Source organism: Microchirus variegatus, assembly GCF_963457635.1.
Source record: "Microchirus variegatus genome assembly, chromosome: 13".
Classification (NCBI taxonomy): Eukaryota; Metazoa; Chordata; class Actinopteri; order Pleuronectiformes; family Soleidae; genus Microchirus; species Microchirus variegatus.
This window is the reverse complement of record NC_139814.1, coordinates 20,052,605-20,074,414: the sequence shown is the minus strand read 5'-3', so window position 1 is coordinate 20,074,414 and position 21,810 is coordinate 20,052,605. Positions and strand designations below refer to the sequence as shown.

Here is a 21,810-nt window from a genome sequence, read left to right as displayed (position 1 = left end):
GTTGTAGTTTAGCTTCATCTGTCCAGCCGGGTCACTCCGTGTCCTCCGTTTACATACTTGAATGTAAAATAGCTGTGAGGAGAAACTGCCGCAGAAGATTTAGGACGTTATTATCGTGACGGCTCTACAAGACTATGACACGGTTTTAAATTTCCTTCTTCCTCCGCCGTCCGTGACTGTATTTCTCATCAGGCAGTTTAGCTCCAGTATCATCCTCCCTGCTCCCTCGTGTCAAACGCCGTGTCTGGTAACAGCAGCTCCAGGCCCCGAGGCTTTGATCTTCCACGTAGGGAATTACAGCGATAAAAAGAGAGTCTGAGGGAGGTCACGGGGAGTTTTACGACTAATGACGATTCTCGCCATCTGACGCCGTCTGAACTGTCATGTGATAATGACGGTCTTTCATGTCCGCAGGTACGAGACTGTCCTCAGACCAGCTCCTGCTTCATCCGAGCGTCCAAGGAGCTGAGGAACAGGGACGAGTACAGTCAGGTCCTCTTCTCCAGCTTCTGCAGGAAGGTGGGAAAAGAACACAGTGATAGAAAATATCTGCTCTGTCGCCACAAGGAGTTTCTTCTCTATTGTTGGGATGTTTTTCTCACTTTTTTTTCCCCCCCAACCCCTCGTGCTTGTACGAGCTCATCTTTCAACATTTCATGCAGCAGCAGTGAATAAAACCCTCTCAGAGAGTAATAATAAAAAGAAAAAAAAAATCAAAGGATTAATCATGAAAGAAACTCAAGTATGAATTCATCTCTAAACTTATCTTAACCTTTAAGACTCATCCTTGTTTCCATGGACGGCAGCCAAAGCCTTTTTTCTGATGACTTCACCTCCTGATGAACCTTCTCTTATAATCTCTGGAGATGATAATGGCCATATTCTCTCTATCAGGGATTGTGCAGCGCGAGGCGTTCTCTACGTTCTGAGTGAAGCTTTAGATTTAAAACATCTAAAGAAATGTGGGCTTTGATAACGGGAATAAAAGAACCAACAGTGACGGAAACACCAGAGCGGCTCGGCTCGCCCTCTGCTGTTCATGTGTGTTTGCGGCTCCGCGCGGAATTTCAACCCAGATGTTTCCACAAGCAGCAAACAACGGCTCTTTAAATGAAAACAGAAAACACATCAGTTGTACTTATATGATCTTCCTTTTTTCCCTCGCAGGTGAACAGATTCAACAGGAGCACAGATCGCTGCGTGCTCGTCACCGACAAGTGCGTCTACAAATTAGAGCCGAAGAAACAGTACAAGGTTTTGAAGAAGCTTCCTTTAGACGCAGTGAGTACTCGAGTGGGAGAAAACACAAAGAAATGGAACACACACACTGATCTGTGATGCTTGTCGGGAGTCACCAGTGATTATATTCACTCTGCCCTGCCTCATTTCTGGGATATTGGTCTTATTTTTTGCCGTAAGAGGAATAATAATATTGGGCAGCAGAAAAATCTTCTAATTTTAAGAAAATAAATCTCTGACTTTGTCTTAATAAGCTTTACTATATGCTTTAATTACCAGTAACAAGCTAAAACTCACTATCACAGAATAGTGTGTGTGTGTGTATGAGACATTCCATGTATAAATTCTTAAATTCAGCTTAAGCAATTTAAGTAGAACTTATTTTAAGTAAACATTTCTGACCCGACAGAATTTCTTTACATTTTGACCTGGTCTAGTTTTTAGCCTCAGTTTTTCCTCCTCTTAAGGAACATTACGGTCTGTTAGTTTTAAAGGTGCATTATGTAATAAATCTAAAGCAACTGGCCATAAAATCCTCCTAATATGTCACAGAGACTCAGGAATAATGTTCATATAACAAACTGAAGTCACCAACAACAACAGTACAGACAAAATATTTGCATTAAAAAAATATATATTTTGCAGACTGCAAATCATGTTTATGTTTTGAAATCATGTTTTGGCATGTGGCGCCACCTACCGCCGTCTACCAATCATTGCAGTCAGTAGAGTCTCAGCTGCTGAGCAACCACGGGTTGCCAGTTACGTCAAAAAACGAAACCTAAAAGACCTTGGTATTTTGAATTTGAATGTAGTAACCGTTTTTGGCCACATTCTTACATATGGCACCTTTAAGTTTTGCTTCCCCCGTTGGCAGATTCTTCTTAAAACAAGAACTTTTAAATCACTTTCTGAATATTTGGCTGTTTTTTTGTTTGTTTTTTTACAATAGGGCTTTTGTATTTGACCCTGGTTCATCAGTATACACAATTATTCCAAAATTTCTAAATCAGATCCATGGGTTCTTGTCAAGAGGATTCACTATAAAACCGTGTAGTTTTGGTTACTGTAGGGGATTTAAATCATGATGTTGAATAAGAAGAAATATTAAAAAAAGGTAAAATATGGCTCTTAATGAACAGGAAACGGCATCAAATAGCAGCTCCACTTCCTAACAGCTGCTGCTAATGTGGGTCAGACGTGTGCTGTACTTCATCCCAGATGTCCTTTATACACACACACACACACACACACACACACACACACACACACACACACACACACACACACACACACACACACACACACACACACACACATACAGTCTCACTGTCCCCCAAACTCTAACCTGAGTCTCTGCCGTTCATCTGTAACCCAGAGAAAAAGCACAATGATGTTATTGTGTATATACGTGTATACGTGATGCTGCAGTGTTGAGTTAACTAGTCTGAAGGTTTTCTGTCGTCTGGGGCCAAACTGGCTAATTTTTATGGTCTAATCTGAGAAACTGGATCAGGGTTCTCATGGGGGTTACTGAAGGAGACTAAAAGTGAAGATGGTAGATGACACTTTTATTTAATCTGATCCTTTCAGGTCATTTCAAATAGCTTTTTCGTCATGATTTTTCCCCCCTTTACTTGATGGAAACAGGACAGCAGGGACTAAATGTCAGAGAAGTTCAAGAGAAGCTGGAATTATCTTGACCATTTAGTGAGTTCAGCAGTTTATTATTAAAGCAAACTGTGTCCACAGAGAGAGAGAGCTGTAAATACATATATGCTCTGTGACTATTGTGCTACAAGATTACAGGGGCCTCAAACTCAAAATGTCCTGGAGGTCCAGTGAACTTCTAGGCTGGTCAGTAGGGGGCGATAAAAGTTCAACAGATTTGAAAAAAAAATGAACTGTTCAGTGATTAATATTGTATCTTGATAATCCATCATGATATTGTACAATTGTAAATATCCAGGATAATATTGCTCACAATTTCAAAATAAAAGTGTTTGTTTTGATGTGTAGTTCACGACAAAAGAACATAACAAAAACTCAGCTCAGCAAAGGTCAATGTCACAGCGGCCTCTTAAACAACAAGACATTCAACCATAGCAATGATTCTGAAGCTGTTAAATTAGGGTAAAAATCCTGTGAAGTTCCACTTTAATATACTTATATGGTTGTTAAGGGACACTGAATGTCTCTTTTCCTTATATTTATATATCTAAATGCTGATCTTTCTCTCATTTCATGTGGTTTGTCTTTTATGTGTCGCTCCATTCATGAAATTGTCCCTCGCTGTGGCTTGACGTGCATTGGCTGTTGGAGGGAAGATATTCTCAGGTTGAAATGTTGCATTAGTGCAGAAAGGAAAGGCAGCAACACCTACTTAATGAAATGAGTCAGCACAGCTGGACGCCAGCGAGGCACAGAAAGAAGGAGAGGAAGAAGGAAATGGCTCAAAAAGGCGCCAGAGGGTTAAAAAGCATCAGTATGCAGCAGCGGAGCGACTAAAGATAGCTGCTGCCATTAAGCTCTGCCGCTCAGACGGAGCCTTGTATGAGTCTTATGCAGGTCAGAAACAGGGAAGTAAAGACGCACAGAAGCCATGACCACACACACTGAACATGGCTTCTGATTCTTTAGATCTGACCATCATATATCTGCTGGACGGTCAGGTGTTTCAGAACCAAACGTGCAGTGTCACAGTGATGCTAATTCACCGATTTTCTTAAATCCACTGGATATAAAAAAATTTTTTAAAAGAAGAACTCATGTTTGACAGGAAAAACAATACGATACACATCGACATCTGTGCGCGAACCAAAGTCCATAGAGAAAATCTGTGTTTTTAGCTCACTGGAACACTGGAGCTGCTAGTTTACTGCTGCCCCAGTTACTTAGTTTAAGTCACTCGGATAAATCTGATTTCTAAGGATTTTAAACTACAAAGTCAAATATATATATGTGAATTTATGGATTAAGGCAGCAGTGGATCAACAACTCCTGTGTGCTGTGATGTAAAATTGGTGATTTTCTCTATGGACTTTGGTGCAGGCAAGTGAGCAGTTTACAGACTTCACTTTCCTTATGATAAAAGCCATGAATAAAGCAACAAACATAATGTTCAAAAATTATTCTCATTACTTTTTACTCAGAAATGTACAGAGCCCCTGAAGTGACATGAGATAAAAAAAAAAAAAACTTGAAATCTCAACTTTCAATGTTGAGATCTCTAGTTAAAAAATTATGAAAAAAAAAATTAAATCATTTTTTTTGGGAAACTTGAGATTTTGACTTTCAAACTCGAGATTTTAGAAAGAACAAACAAAAAAAATTAACCAATTTTTTTTTGCTTTTTAAATATTTTTTTGGGAAACTCGAGATCTGGACTTTCAAACTCGAGATTTCAAGTATTTTTTTCATCATTTTTTGGATAATATTTTTGAAATCTCGAGTTTGAAAGTCGAGATCTCAAGTTTCCAAAAAATTATGAATTTTTTTTTTTGATTTTTTTGGGAAACTCAAGATCTCGACTTTCAAACTCGAGATTTAAAAAAAAAATAAAAAAATTGACACATTTTTTTTCTTTTTTGAAATAATTTTTGGGAAACTCGAGATATTGACTTTGAAACTCGAGATGTCAATTTTTTTTTTTTCATCATTTTTTTTCTCATGTCACTTCGAGGGCGAGACTCTGGCCTTGACCGAGCAGGGACGTCCTGTACACGGTCGTCACTGCTGGATTAACCTGTGTGGCTTTAAGAGGCTTAGATAACTCTGACTGAACTCCCATTGTCTTTCTAAGAATCTCTGGCACACTCCACTTTCTCTTTTCCCTGCTCTTTCGTTCGCTCGCACTCCCTCACCTTTCTCCCGTTCACGTTTTCTCAGCCGCATTAAATCCATACATAATTCTAACTGGGTCACACCTCATGATTTTCCCCCTCGCTGCACCTCACGTGTACCGTGGGCGCAATTCCTCTCACTCTACATACGGAGAGCAGATATAATCCGCTGACTTCATTCATGCATTATTATTGTTTTTTATTATATCCAGGATATACGGTGCTCTACTGTATTAAATTCACCGGTGTTATACGTTGATGTGATAATCCCTGACATTTTTAAACAAATTAAATTCTGGCACTTCTTTAAGTACAGTATATGTATACCACTGAGTATCTCTTAGCCTACATGCAGCTCCTGTGCATTATATGTTGTTTTATTATACAATGCAGTGGACTGGAGATGTTTTGCATCCCAAAACAAATTTGCAGAATTTTCTCAACCTATTAGTTAAGATTTATGTGCATGGTTGAAATGACTTGCGTAAAATCAAATGTTATTATTCCTGTTAAACATCTCTTGGAAATAATGAATTTACTCATTCAAAATTATGTTTTACAGCTGTAAATTAGACAAATTTGCTCTTGCCGTGATTGTATTGTGATTTGCAAATATTAAGACATATTAAAAGCCAGTTTTTATATCGTCGTAGTCTTTTATTTTCCTTTTTCATTGATGTGTCAGTGTTTTCATCGCTGCTCAGTCAGGCATGAACACGAACAGTGAACTCAAAAACCAATATCACATTGTGTAGCATTGTGATAATAAGACACCTTTATGAATCTGAATCACACACTCACATTTCTCATGTTTCTCACTTTCAGTTCACAGGACTGAGTGTGACCAGCGGGGTCGACCAGATGGTGGCGCTACACACGTCTACACAGGATGATGTACTGCTTTGTCTGCAGCGAGGGGAGCTGTGCCCTAACCAGGACCGAGTGGGCGAACTGGTGGGAGCGCTGGTCGACTATTTTAAACGGTCAGTACCAACAACAATTATTACTACTACTACTACTATTACTACTTTATAATACTATCATCATATTCTCTATTCTAGAGAGAAAATAATCTATGTTGTGACACATCTTTATCGCTATGTTAGGCAGCTGTTTCCAAAATGGAAACTGTTCTTTGTAAACTGCTCACTCGCCCGCACCAAACTCCATAGAGAAAATCTGTGTTTAATGCTGCTTCATTTGATCAGTTTGAATCAGATTTGCAAACAATAAAGTCAAAAATAATACATTTTAACACTTGATTAAAGCAGCAGTTGTGTTGTAAAATCGCTGATTTTCTCTATGGACTTTGGTGCAGACATGTGAGCGGTTGACTGACTTTAGATGAAGCGACAAACCTATTCTTAAGCTATCGTAGGCAAAAATAGGCACAGATTTTTTGTTAAGTGACTAAAATTGGTTTTTCCCTGTATCTCCGCTGGCAGCCATGTTAGCACTAACAGCGATTTTGGTTGGCTCTAGCGCTATCAGTACTTCATACAAACTTAAAATATCTATCTATCTATCTATCTATCTATCTATCTATCTATCTATCTATCTATCTATCTATCTATCTATCTATCTATCTATCTATCTATCTATCTATCTATCTATCTATCTATCTATCTATCTATATTAGCTCGCCTACCTATTGAACCTGCTATCTACAAAAAAAACACATCTATCTAAGCTAACCTACCTAGCAACCTTGTTGTTTATTTGTATCGATCTATCTAGCTAGATTATTTAGCCTAGCTATTGAACCTGCTATCTACACACAAAAAAACTGTAAATAAAAGGTTTTTGACTCTGTTTTGTAGTAGTGACATGCTTTTAAGTCACTTTTTTAAAACGGCCGCTTTGGTACTGAATACTGACATGAAATGCTCATATGGAATTTAACACCGAAGCTAAAGTTTCACAGTCTTTTCCACTGTTATAGCTGTGATGACTTCAGCTGCTGTGACGTGTGCGTCTAAACACGTCAGTGTTATTATGGGTATTTTAACTGGGGTGTCAGGTTAACCAGTGTTTTTCAGTTTTTCAATTTTTTATTTAGTTTTAATTTTAAAACCCTTTGTTAGTTGCTGTCATGACAAAATCTTTGGTGGTTGAAGTGGAATTTAAAAGTGGTCATTCACAACACATTTTAAACGCCCTGCTTGCATCGATGACTGAGTTTTGTTTTAATAAAGTAATTGTTATGCAGATTTCCCTGACTATCAAACTCTCCAGTAGCTGATTGAACTGATTAGAAAAGAAACAGAGGAGTTAATTGGTGACATCAGGTGGTGAAATGATTATGCGCTAAGAAAACAGGCAGCAGCCCTGTGGCTCTTTGTGCCACATGCACAAACAACGCAGCATTATACTCTTTGTCGCTGGTCAGAGGCCTTTGGAGAAAAGCAAGGTCTATTAACGCAGCATAACAATTACACAAATCATATTCTTGGCATTTATCACTGTCATAGTTGTCGCCGTCTGCGCCTTTTCTCTGAATAACTGCCGTGAAATGAATCAGTCACGCTGACATTTATCGCATTTATCGCCGCGAACCTGTTGTGTCGCCGCTGTTTATGAATCTGATTCACTTCCGCCCACTTTTAGCTGGATCTGAATGGGGCAACCTGCAAGTTCTCACACAGAGCAGAGCTGTTTGGGTTGCGGTGATAATCGGTGAGCGTGGGCAAGTTGTCGTAAGTCCAGCCCGCTGAGACGCATCGCTAAGTATTAGTCCTTTAAATCCTCTACGAATCACACTCGGTGACGCAGAGAGCGAGAGGAAAAAGTAAACAAACTCACATCAGTGCTCATTTTGTGTATTTTCATTGTGTTTCAGCCCAAAAACAACAAATCTATGCTTTTTTATGCTGTGATAATTAGATAGATAGATTAACTTTATAGATCAGACTCTTGACATTTAAGACAAAGTAAATAATATAAGATATTAAATCCAAAATAGACTCGACACACAGACGTGGGTCATGTGATAATGGCATAAACCATTTGTCATTATATAGAGCTTGAGGGGTTTGTTTTAGTAATAATAATAATAATAATACTTTCAAGTTTGCATCTGTTGTCTCTGAGCACTCAGGCGAGATTACAAAATTAGAAACACTATACACTTCAGTGACTACTTATAAAGTTTGGAAGCAGCAATAAATATGACTGAACATGAAATAAACTACATAAGTAGTCGCTAAAACATTTGTAAATGAAAAAAAAAACTCAAAACAAAGGTTAATGTGGACGTCCTGATTTTAACCACAATTTGAGTGACTTTATTGAGGGCGAATGGAATTCCTGTTCCGATTCCACCTTGATAATAATAATAAAAAAAGTCTGAAATCACTTAACATGGGACTGATAAAAGCATGAACCATAAAGTAAATAAAATCTAAATTAAATAATAAAATAGAACCATATTTCTGTGGAGTTTTCTGGATAAAATATGAATTTTGGTGAAGTTAAGGGTTAGGGTTTGGCATTAACTGGTCATGGTTAAGGTAAGGGATAAAGCCTTGGTTATTCTGTGTCAATGCAGAGTCTTAAAATGGACAGAAATACAAGAATGTGTGTGTTTCAGGTATTACTTGTGGGGACCTACATTTGCTCACACACTCACATTATGGGGACATATCTTCATTATGGGGACAAAAAGTCCCCATAACATAAAAAAATAAATTTCAAGGTGAAGGCATGTTAGGATGAGGGTAGAGTTAAGGTTAAATTTCAGCCAGTACTAGTTATGATTAAGGTTACGTCTCCAGGAAATGACTGTAATGTCCTCTAAAGTCATTGAAACAAGACTGTGTGTGGGTGTGTGTTCTTATGTAATTTTGTCTGGTCCCCACAACTTTAAAGGGCTTTTTCAGGGTTAAGACTTGGTTTTAGGGTTAGAAGTGGGTTTAGGTGAAAGATGAAGTCAGGTCAGGTCAGGTTAAAAAATTAGGATATGTCCATAACTGACATATAAACCATAGGAAGTGAAGAGATTTTGTGAAAATGAAGAGATATTTTCTGCTCCCCACAACTTTAAAGGCCTGTTTGGGGATAAGACTGTGTTTTAGGGTTAGAATTGGGTTTGGGTTAAAGATAAGAGTATGTCTATGAGAAAGAATGTTGTGTGAGAGGCTGCTGCAGCAGCAGCGGCAGCTGCACGGCTCTGGCCGGTGTTTGTCGGGTGTCAGAGAAGGAGAGCCGACCATCAGGAGCGAGCTTCCGCTCTCCGCCTGTCTTTGTGCCGCCATCTGCGGTGAATGGAGGGCGGAGGGTGGGGGTTGTGACCTCCACAGAGCTACTCATTAAAAGCAGACTCATGAGACAATGTCAGGGTTGAGCTGTGAAAGTGTGTGAGGAGCAGGAGGAGCAGGAGGAGGAGGAGGAGGAGGAGGAGGAGGAGGAGGATTCAAACACACACTCCTCTTGTGCTTCCTTCTGTCAGGAAGTCAGATCACGGGCGAGTCACACGGGCGTCATTTTTGTTTGTGATGTTCGGAGAGTGAAGTCAGACTGTGACTCGTGTTGTTGTTGTTGTTGTTGTTGTTTAAATTGAATGGCTCTAATTCAAACATGAGAGAGCCTGATGTGGGAGTGTTTACAGATGAGAAGATGTTTGGTGGCAGTGGCTCAGTTTGTTTGTTGTACAAAAAACTGGGTCAGTGAAGGCAACACGGGGTAGAACGGTGACTTCAAAGACAGAAACACGTCCCTCCTCTATCTTCATCTGTCGCTCGTTCCTGTACGTCCTCGTGTTTCTGAGGAACTGGACACATGGGAGTGAGTTTAGGAGAATCTGAAAAAGTGTTCTGATGGTTCATTCCCAGAGTGAAAAACGTCAAAACCTCACCCTTGTGTTTTTGTGTACAAACAATATGCGACTTTGGGATTCTCATTTGTTGTCGCCAACTTTGTCGCCGTTTTCTTCTTGTGTTTGGTCCGTTTCCATGACATCATTACAGCGCCACACACAGGCCTGGCACATGTACTACAGCATTTAGTGTCGAAGTGAAGAACCAAAAATCTAAAAGATCATACAGGGACACCTTTGTTTGCATGTGGATCAGTCTGAACTGTTACCATGAATGGTGTGTGTGTGTGTGTGTGTGTGTGTGTGTGTGTGTGTGTGTGTGTGTGTGTGTGTGTTTGGGAAGGGGGTGGCGGCCTCATGGACCATCTGCTGGGACAGCTGGGGGAGCACAGACAGGATTTCGGGGAAGATCTGCTTCAACCTTAAAGATTGAGGAGGAATCTTTACTTAAAAAGTCAATATGGGGACGTTATGAGTCTGTTTTTAAATGTATATTCTTTTTATGAGCTGTGGGCCAGAGGAGTATATATATATATATATATAAAATATAAAATTCACAACTAATCAAAAATGTGTTTTCAGAGTCCACATTAGTTAAGTTTGACTTGCAACAACGAAGAAGAAAATAATGCTGCGTTCCATTTTTGTGATGTCGAGCATCACTCTTATTCTGTTGCTGTAGAAAACGTTTCCTCTTTTCTTCTTCTTCTTCTTCTTCTCCAGCAGTTCCTCTGCTTCTTTATAAAAACCTGCATTAATAGAAATCATCTGGGTCACCCTCAGAAAAAACAACATCATTTCATTAACCTCAAAGCATATGTTAGTGTGGTCTTGTGATGTGGCTTTAATGAACTCCCAAAGGGAAGTGACCACACACACACACAAATTAATTTTTATGTCTTAGAGAGGACACGTCATAGCTATCATGCGTCCCGTAGACCTAAACCATCACAACTAAGGGTCTAACCCCAACCCTTACCCTAACCCTAACCTTACCTAAAAGCCCTTTTAAGGATTGACAGAAAAGACCAAAGCCTTATCCCTAATTTGATCCATAACCAGTTAATGCGTAACAGTAACCTTAACCATAACAGCCATTCATTAAACATAACCAGTTCCTCAGAAATGAGGTTCTGCCTCATGAGGACCATATTTTTGGTCTCCATGAGGGACTAGTGGTCCTGACAAGGTCAGTGTTCATGCCAGGAAAAAGGTCCTGTGAGGTTAAGTAATAAATACAAGAACGCCCACACTAACCCACTGCATAAACTTCCATTAACAGCCTAAAAAAAGCCTTATCCCTAACCTTAACCATAACCACAATTCAAATCTTACTCCTAAATTTAACCTGTTCCTCAGAAATGAGGTTCTGTCTCATCAGGACCAGGTTTTTGTTTGGTCTCCATGAGGACTTACTGGTCCTGACAAGGTCAGTGTTTATGCCAGGACAAAGGGTCCAGTGGGGTTGGGTAACAAATACAAGAACACGCACGCACGTATAAACACAGCTACTGATGTGAGAAGAACTTGTTGACTTAGTTGTTCGACCTTGAAGGACGTCAACAGTTTGTCAGGTTGTTGTCGGCCGCGGCGAAAATCGTCCTGTCCGTCTCTGTTCTAAATTCACTTTTTTTTTAGGTCGTGGAAGGCGTCATCCTGAGCCTGAAATAGCCTCCTTCATTTCTCTGCTGCCTCCCCTCTTTTCCCCCCTCCCTCTGTGTCTGTCCTCGATGTGTTGGTGTCTCTGACAGTCCTGCTGGCTGCAGTGACAGGACAGCAGAGGCTGCTCGACCTCCCGCTCCATTTACTCCCCCTCTCTCTCCATTTATGTCAGTTTTTTTTTTGTTTTTTTTTCGCTTTGATGTGGCTGTTGCTTTGGTTCCTGATGCATGGCACGGAACCAGAGCCTGTGCACTTTTTCATCATATGGATTGTAACTATGGCAACAGCTTTTAACCTGGGGTGGATGTATATAAAGACCTGACCTATTTACTCGTCTATAAAAGCTGGCTCGGTCATGTGGTTCACTGGTTTTTCCCCATTAAACCACAGAGTCCTGCCTCAATCTATCTGTTGATTTTCTGTCTGAATCAAATGGCGCTTTTTCACTATAAAGTTCTGGCACAGTACGACACGGCTCAACTCTACTCGGTCTGGTATGATTTTCCATTACTGTAGTATAGTAGAAGTCGTCATAGCACGGCTGCATGAAACTGCCGTGACGTGGTTCTCTACGCGACACAAAGACACAAACTAGTGACTTGTAAAGCAGTTGTTCTCGGTGTAACTGAATCATTAGAATCAGCTCATTAAAAAGATTTGTTCACAGAATCAAAGAATCAAAAACAAAGTACTTCCTGACACAGTCACTGAACTGAAATATGACTGAACGGGTTGTGATTCGGCTCACGATCGAACTGTGTAGTGGAAAAGCACCAGAACAGACCTCTCTTCATAGTCTGTGACATATTTCCACCATGGGATGATTCGGTTTGGTTTGGTACGGTTGAGGAACAGTCAGGTTTGCGACATCATCCCAGTACATTGAGCGTGACACAACAGACAACAATGGAGGACGTCCAGCAGCTCGGTTTTGTATGAGAACAGACTGCAGGTTTTGAAGGAACATTGGTCGCAAAGTAGTCACGTCTTCCTGTCGCCCAATCAGCTGACTGTCGAAGGAGCCCCACTTAATATCATGTTATAATGAAAACATGGCCCACCACCTCAGCGTCTTTTACACACAGTAGCATTGTTAGCAATGTTTATTATAACAGTAATACTAAGACATATGGTCATAATTATCCCATTATTAAATGTGTCATATACAACATTCAATTATATAAATACTATTGTTAGGGCCTGAGCCTCGAATGGCAATGGCCGAAACGGCTCCTGGTACGAAATTTAATTACAGTTGTCCACACTATTATTTATGTAATTTAAAAGAAATGTCTGTTTTTGATATTAATACATTAATTTTGCATCATAAATAGTATTAATAAGTATACGTGTGATATCATGATGCTACAGTTTTTGTTCTCCCGGGCGGTCCCCACTTGACCACAGTAGTTGCACATTGGCCCCCAGGTCATTTGAGTTTGAGACCCCTGGTCTAGAGAGAGTGGACTATCAAAATCAAAATATAGTGTCACCTTAATGTGACCTCATGATTCACACAAAGAACAAACAAACACAAATACACAAAAATGAAAAGGGTACTGCTCTGGCAATGTTGTTTTGATGTCAAAGATGGATCATAACGGCTCCTATGTTCATCAAAACAAAGCGAGAAAAAGCAAATCTGCCTCTTACTGTCGTTCTTTGTTCGGAGTTGATCTTAAATTAACTCGGGGGGTCAGACTCGAGCTCCCCTCGCACCATGTGACCATCAAAGAAAGAGTAAAGAGGATGACTCACTCTTGATTTCTTTGGCAACTTGATTGAAAAATGTTTATTTTTGTCGAGGTTCAGCGAGGACACAGACAAGCAGAGATCTAAATAAATAAAAGGCTCTTACATCTAAAGAGTGAGGTGATCAGTGGTAAAGGAAGAGGATTCCAGGATGTTTGGAGGCAAATGTTGATCGTTAATTAAATGATCGTTAGTGTAATAAACAGGATGTGAGTATATATCTATATATTTGACTTGACAGTAACGAGAGCATGTGACGATAAAGAGGGGACTTTTGTGTTGACTTGAACTGCTGAGATGCTTCATTTGTCCGTTTGACAAAAGCTCCATTCAGACAGGATTAATATTACAAGAGGATGTGGGTCATAAAATACTGCTGTGTTTTAGCCACTGGCGAATTACACGGACGCTTTCACTAATAGTCAGCGATACGAACCATGTGACCTTCATGACAAGTGAGCTCAGTATTAAAGTGTCCGGGTAACGACTCTTTCTCACCACTCCAAGAAGCTTTTGATGATTTTCTCAATTAATCGAGTTGTTGATCCACGAAATAATGTTGATTGGTGTTTCCCAAATCTTGAAATAATGATTTATAATATCATGGTGCGGAGGTGAAATGCTGACCTCTGCCCCAGATTGAATGTAAATACTGTAAATGAGGGAGCAGCAGAGGTGAAGTTGAAGAGTTTAACCGTGCGATGGCACAGGTGGGAAAGGCGGTGAACGCTCGCGGCACAATCGTATCTTTCTCATGAGCTCATTCCCACACGTTCACATCAAAGACGTCGCCTCCGGCAGAGCGGTTGCTTTTTATAAAGACTGTATCCTCACTGTGCCTCCTCGCACACTCGCTCGAGCGGCGTCACACACACACAGCCTCGTGGAATAGCGGGCGAACGACTCGGCGACTGACCTCGGAAAACTCGCGGCGCCATCAAAAGGCCTCTTTGTGGATTCAGAACATCTTACATGTGCTGCCTGTAAATTCGACCCGCAAGAGTGCGACAAATGGATTCCTCCGCCACAGAGTGGCACTTGTGTCGAGCACTACACGGCAAATTTAACAGTTTAAACAAAGGCTTTTATCTTCAGTCCGGCACATGTTTGTTTGGCTGCGCTGGAGACACAAAACACAAACAGCTGACTTGTTTACAAGGCTAAATGTCCCTGCTGTCCAACCTTAGTCCTGCAGGAGAAACCATGGTGGGTGAAACTTCGGGAACCAAAGACGAAGCTGCAATAAACTAAACCCAGACTTGGGCATGTTTGACACAACCCTCTGTTTCCATCATGGTACGGTCTGGTTTGGTATGGTCAGGCTTGCGTTTTTGGCTGAGAACCCTGCCTACCTGTACTTGGTAGGCGCCATGTGGACTGTGCAATGCCAAGAAAAGATGACATTGAACGTGACACAACACGAAACAATGGAAGACCTCAAGTAGCTTTTTTTTTGTCCTGCTCCGGTTGTGTTTGTCTCAACAAGACGTCAAAGCTTTGTATGAGAATAGACTACGAGAGCCGGTCCGTACCGTACCATTTTACCCTGGTACCCCAAGGGAAGCGTGCCAGAGAATGGAACAGTTAGGGGGCTGGTTATTTTGACACTATTCCTCAAGGAAACGCAAAAAAATACTGAAACCAAACCAAACTACGCGACCCAATAAGTCATGATCGGATCTCCACTTGATATGATCTTCATATGATCATTTTTTCTGATCAGGCTTTTATTCCGATAACTTCCATGTCCATGTGAACATAGCTTGTGCCAAAATAACAGTAAAAAAGGTAAATTTAACCACTTACTGAGTTCAAATGAACACATTGTATTTGACGTTTTCAGCGTTACTTTCACCAGGTGTAATATTTATACAGAAGAAGACGGTGAATGATCACATCCTCTCTTCTGAGGTTCGTTCTCTTTATCGTCCACTTACGCGCCAGAAGTCACACCCATGATTCATCCAAGGTCTCATGTGGATGCAAAGATTTCTTCCCATTGATAATTGGTTTGAGGAGAAGCTTAAGTCTCCGTTTACTTCCCTCCGTCACCGATTCACTGTTGAACTTTCTCATTAATGTGTCAGGGGTCTTGAAAAATAATCGGTGTTAAGAAAATGATTGATTCCCCCCCCCTGGTTAACGACGTCACGGCCGGTGTCACGCGTCGATGAATCAAGCCGTGAGCGTCTACTCTGCATCTGATTCCACCGTTTATAGACAGCCTCATTACGTCCTGCTGCTTTTACAGCTATGACTAAGTTTTTCCTAGAATCTCTGGTGGAGACGTTTTCCCGATGACGGCGGTGTTAATTATATCGGAGTGGATCAGAGGTGATCAACGCCGTGATGGAAAAAGCAGACCCTGCACTTCCCTCACCCATAGCACCTCACACCTGTAGACACCCGAGCGGCCTCGGCCCACGTTGTCCAAACCCCCCCCCCACCGTTTCTGGGATGATGCTGTTGCCCCAGTGATGGTTGCCAGGCAGCTGGGGAACCACTAATTAAGATGGGGGAAAATTGCAGGGTTGTTTTGATGTGGGGCTGTCAGAGAGGCCAGTGTGGACGAAAAGACACAGTTGATTATGTGATGGCTCCCGGGTTTTTACCTCCGTCAAGGAGTTTATCTGTAAATAATGCAACTTCCTGTCCACAGTTGTGGACAACAATCAGAATTTTCTTATGATTGGTCGGTGATCAGTCAAGTATGTTCCCATTACATTGGAATGTAATGGGAACATCCATCTCTTATAATGGCCAAAAAACAACGACGACATATCTCTGATTCTAACAAACTATCAGAATAGATTTCATCTAGGTCTAATTCAGATTATGGATTTGGTGGCAATCAAAATGTAACATGGTTCAGTCCCATTGAAGGAGTTCAGGTGTGTATAGCTCATTTTAACAGATTAAGATTAAGAGTTTTATACAGATCCACTGTGTCAAAATGTAAACATTTCAGCGGCTGGTTTATTTTCAGCCTTGGTTTTCAGGGTATTTAAGCCTTTTTAACTGATCTACAGTTCGGTATTCTTCGGTTTGATTCTTGCGTCAGACTTCTCGCTCATGCCTCTTCCAGTGACGACACTCTCTGACCAATCAGTTGTCGGCAGTCTGATGACGCATAGTATTGGCTCAGCTCGCTTGGAACCTCGCCTAAGCAGGTACTTAAAAAAGTACCAGGTACTATCACTGATGGAAAAGCAACGAAAACGTGCCCTGCTGAGGCGAGTCGTGCCGGGACCATGTAGTGGAAAAGCGCCGTTTGATCTCCATCTGTTGATCAATGACCAACTTCCAAGACTCGTACTCAGTGATGAGATATTGTCTGGTTCTCTGAGCCCTTATTTTTGCCTTTTTCCTGTAAGTAAAAGTAAAAGTTCTTTTTTTTTCTATTTTCAGTTTATTGAGTGGAAAGATTTTTGTCCTCCAGGAGGGAACAAAGCTGATGTTGTCAGCAGAAACATCTTTTATCTGAGATGACACGTCGTTCCCCCGGGAGCGGCTTCTGCCCGGGCCTGGTGTTGATCTGATTTTCCCCCACAATGCGGCACAAACAGCATCAGTAACGCGGCGCAGCGCTCAGATCCTCGGCGACGCCTCGCCGCGCGTCCGTCCTCTGCGGCTCGGCTGAGCAAAATAAAACGGCCCGTAATTCCCCATAATGGAGACACCAGAGGCAGGTTTTCATGTCAGATTAGCAGCAGCCTGAATCACAGAGGGGATGAAGGATGGTGGCAGACAAATAAAAGATAAGGGGAGAGCAGTTGAAGGTGGTTGGAGGAGTGGTGTGGTCCTCCAGGAGCTGCTGATGCTGATGCTGCTGCCCCAGATCTGTCTGCAGCTTCACTCTCTGAATTATCCGACTGCAGCTTGAGGACTGTTGGCAGACAGTCGACCGTGGGCTTTGTTTACGAACAGAATCCCATTGCACACACACACACACACACACACACACACACACACACAAAGAGATCACACATATAAAACTGCAAAGAGAGACACATGTCAAAACAAGCCGCTTGTGCTGCTGCCTTTATTATGCCCGTGGAGGCCATTTTGAGTCTGAACGCTACACTTCACGTGACGTGAACTCTCATGTAAACGCTCGTGTTCAGAGAACACAAGAGTCATGTGACGAGAAAGTACTAAAAATCCAGTCAATTATTTATTGACAGTTAAAACGTAATAAATGACTTATAAATATACATTTTATTTCTAGAAGCTGAGAGAAAACGTGTTGTTCTTATTATGCACTATGTAATTTTAATATTTATTTTATTAAAATAGGCACTTTCTGCCTTTATTATAATTTCCTGATCAGAGTTAATTTAGCATCAATTACTAATTAATACCAAATTCAAAATCTTACAAATTGATATAAAGACTTTATGTTTCATATCTGACAAATTACTTCAGGTTTTTGCGACTATTTCTGTTTATTTATGTAGTTAATTTAATGGGGACAATGCAAAATATCGTAGTCTGACTCCAGCCTGATATAATCACACTCTATAAACCGATGCGTTACGTATACAAATTATAGTTATTGCTAATTTCCAACTCTTGTCCGATGATAGGCCTAAAAAACAAGATCATGAGCAACTTTTAAAGCTTTTTTTTAAGAGCATGCATGTCCATGAGGGCCCCATAAGGGTTATATTATATGTGGGTTGACAGTGTGGGTCCCGAGTGGATTTGTCCATGGTTTTCTAATGTGGCCCCACCCATCTTTGCCCACTTAATTCCCTATCTCGACAGCCTGGGGACTAAGTAGGTGCTAAGTGAGCTTGGGTTTGAAGTGGACAAATTATGCTTAACACAGGTGGGGCCATCATGGAACCCACGGACAAACCCGATCTGGACTTACTGTATTATTGTCAGCTGGAATATGAGCCTTATGGCGCCCACATGTCCATGCTGCCTGTGTTACTGCGCCTGACTGGGACTTTTGTGCACTAAATGCCATGATGGAATTAGTTGTGGCATTAAATCTAAAAAATTTGGACGCAGTGTAACCATGGACAATGTGTTGAACTTGCTTGAATCGATGGAACCGAATGGCCTCGTATCAGCTGGTTGTTATCGAGCCACGTTGCAACAACTGTCACGTCCGTAGCTGCCAAGTGACCGACGTTTCGGCGGGAAATCAATGTTTCACTGCTCAGCAGCTGTCCACTGAGTCAGAGCATGGAGTTAATCATGGGTTTTGATCGTAGCTCGTCCTCGACCTGATGAGCAACAGCCGCGATAAACTCTGTTCAACAGAAAGCTGAAGACAAATCTGTCTCACAGGTTTCTGCACATTTCTACAAACACAGACCTTCACAGACAGCAGAACATCCACTCTCCTCAGGCACAGCCCCGAGGGGGCTTTTCCCGACATGCTGCACCAGCGTCAGGTTTCACCAGCTCGATGAGATCAGTATCTCAAACGAATCTAACCCCTGCAGAGGTCAGGACAGCTGGTTTAACGGGGTTCCTCGAGCCAAATGGTTCTGTGCAGAAAAACAAGGCTGCACCTGTCGGAGCGACCGACAGTGAAATGAGCAGCAGCACAGCTTTGGAAACGTCTGTAGGCTGAGAGCAAATTCCTTTAGCAGCAGGAAAGCAAATGGTGTGAATGACAAGCTTTTCTTCTACTGCTTCTTCTGCTGGGGTCAAACTGTGGTGATTCTATAGGAAAACAGTTATTTTTTTGTACTGCTGTTGGTGTTTATACTATATCATATGTTGGACTTTGGGTTTGTTTTGGTATTTTCAAGTTCTGGTCATTAGTCTCAGGTTGGGTCAAGATGTCAGATTTGGTCGCACCAGGTCCAGTGAGGCCCCTGATGTTTTTTTCATCATGGTTTACCAGTAGAAGGTCTACAATAGCATCTATGATGAATGGCTGGGAGACAGTGGCACTGTCTACATAGGATGGACACAGGATTTGAAATGAGCATATTCCAGGGACAGATCAACGGTTTGTAAAGGGTGAGATGGTTTGGTCACGTACAGAGGAGGGTGATTATATTGGACAAAGGATGTTGAAGATGCAGGAGGAACAGAGGAAGACCATAGAGAAGGTTCATGGATGTTGTGAAGGAGGACACAACGATGTGTCGGGCCTTAAAGTGGACAACGTATGGATGGATGTACCCCAAAACTGTAGGGGGGCGAAACAGCGACCAGTCTTGCAAAGTTCTGCTTTAAGTCGGGTTCAAACACAGTTCGTCTACAGACAGAAAAACATCTCCCTCTGAATCCACTCGCGAGAGAAAAACATCCTCACGTGCAGTAGAGTCTCCCGGGCCTCCGACTGTGACATACTGTCGGCGCTCTCTGCGTGAAACGCTGCAGAGACTCCGCCGCGTGCAGAGCCAGCTCTGTTTGGTGGAGGGAGCAGCGAGGTTTCCTCGGCCAGACCGAGGCTACAGGATCCCCGAGGGCTGAGAGGAAAGCACAAACTTCACACTGGATCATCTTCAGCTGACTGCGCAGTGACCAGGCACTGACCGAGCTTCTCGTCCTCCCTGCAGCAGGGATGAGGCTGGGCGGAGGATGCAGCACCACCACCATCACTTATAATAATGAGATGCCAGAATTGTCCAAAAACAACAACAACAAACCTGCTGTTGTTGTTGTTTTTGTGCTCCTTGTATCATTAATTTCAGATTTCTCTGGGGAGATTTTCAAAGATTCATTTTGCAGGTTTGCACATCGACAGAGACCACAAGAGGTATTTTTGGATGCAACCTCACTATTTACATAAAGACTAGTGCAACTAAGCAAATAAATTGTTAAGGACCAGTAAAAAATTGCTTCACGGCACGAAACAGACATAAAAAATGAGCTGATGCTCAGTGATTTTTACTTGCTTCTCGACAGTCAAAGGTCAGTTCTGGAAGTGACGTCACCAAAAATCTCTGTTTTGGTCAATTTATCTTCACACGAAACGCATTATAAAAAAATCAATCTTTGTCTCTCTTGTTTTCCAGTGTAAGAAAAGTCCAGTTTCCTGTGAAGGTGTGTCCCTCAGCTCTGCAGCTTCACATGCGAGGGAAACCCAAGACGGTCACCGTGGAAACCAAACCGGGTCAGACCAACGCGGACTTCAAGAAGTGCCGAGACGGTTTCATCCTGCTGGTTCCCGGCAACTAGAAGACGTCGGCTCCAAACGAACCACAGAGCAGAGTGAGCTCATGGACCTGCTGCTGGAGTCTGGAAACATCTGGAGCTCAGTGTTGGAGGACATGAGGTCTCCTGATCTGAACAAGGAAACAAAGATCTGAGACCTGAGCAGAGTCTGCTTCATCCTGAGCGACAGAGGGATGATGCTGAGTAAACAAATCTGGGAAATTAGATTTTCAAATTCATATTTTTGTTGATACTGTAGTTTTTTTAAAAGTGATATATGAAGTTATTTTATGAGAAAAATAAAGGAGAAAAACTGAAAGTGTCCATCAAAATGTATAAATATACCATATTGGGAGTATATTCTGTAAAAAGCAAACTCTTTATTGTGTCCGATCTCATGCTGCAGAGGCAGAGATGTGACATTTACTCCATGTTGGTAGAAATAAAAACAAAAAGTCGAAGAAAGTATGAAAGTGGCTGCAGGCTGCACATAATATAGTGATCCAAATATTTTCTTTAAAAAACACCTCACAAAGATCTCTCGTCTCCTCGCTGCTAAAAGCAAAAAAAAAACCCTTTAATTCTCTTTTTTTGTGTCCTGCTGTCCAGAGAAAAGTGGACCTGCTCACGTAAGAGTCATTTCCTGTCTCGTCCCTTGTGTTGTGTCCCCTTGGACACGATCAGCTGATCCAGATTAGCACGCGGACACTGCAAGCTTAGATTTGACAGGATTTCCGATGATTTCAGTCCAAAGCTGACGTTATTGTCGTTTTATCTGTTTGCAGAAGAGTTGTAAAGAAATAAGTAATATTTTAAATAATCTTTGACATGCCGAAAAAATCTGGGTTGGGACCCACGGACGGGTCACTGGAGACATTTTTAGGTCCCCGAACATTTGCAGATCTTTCCCAACATTTTTCTTAAGATTTATATCTTTATATGTTTTAAATAACATGCATATAAATGAAGTTTTATTTAATTTATTAAACATCTCATAGAAGTTATTCTGTTTCCTATTCAAAATGAAATGAACCTTAATGGATAAGCCTGTAAATGTTGCTATTTTATGCACACATATTTGCTTCAGGATAGTTTGTTGTCTTTAAAAAGTGGAAGTTTGGTCTGAATCAGTAAAAAATCTTGGAGCCTTTTTATCAATGAAAAGAACCTCTTCAGTCCAGATCCAAAGCAGAAGTCTGTATCCGCCTCTTCCTTTGAAGACATCATCATGTCACAGTGTTACAGTGCAGACAGTAATGCAGGAGTTCACATGTGAACATGCTGATTATAAAGCCGTCCTGACTTCCCCCCACAGGCCGTTTGACACCAATTCACACCGTCATTCTTCCTACGCTTACGACTCTCACGTGACTG

At 41.5% G+C, this 21,810-nt stretch overlaps 1 protein-coding gene across 1 annotated transcript in view; it reads left to right on the top strand.

Annotated features, from left to right (window-relative positions):
• Positions 1-20,460, top strand: part of myo1g (myosin IG) — a gene marked incomplete at its 3' end in the record, with an annotated part of 37,981 nt that extends 17,521 nt beyond the window's left edge. Inside the window, exons 18-21 of the mRNA XM_083899550.1 lie at positions 415-519; positions 1,168-1,281; positions 5,907-6,064; positions 20,298-20,460. Coding sequence (XP_083755676.1) covers positions 415-519; positions 1,168-1,281; positions 5,907-6,064; positions 20,298-20,460 — 540 coding nt within the window. The remainder of the gene's footprint in view (positions 1-414; positions 520-1,167; positions 1,282-5,906; positions 6,065-20,297) is intronic.
• Between the last annotated feature and the right edge of the window lie 1,350 nt (positions 20,461-21,810).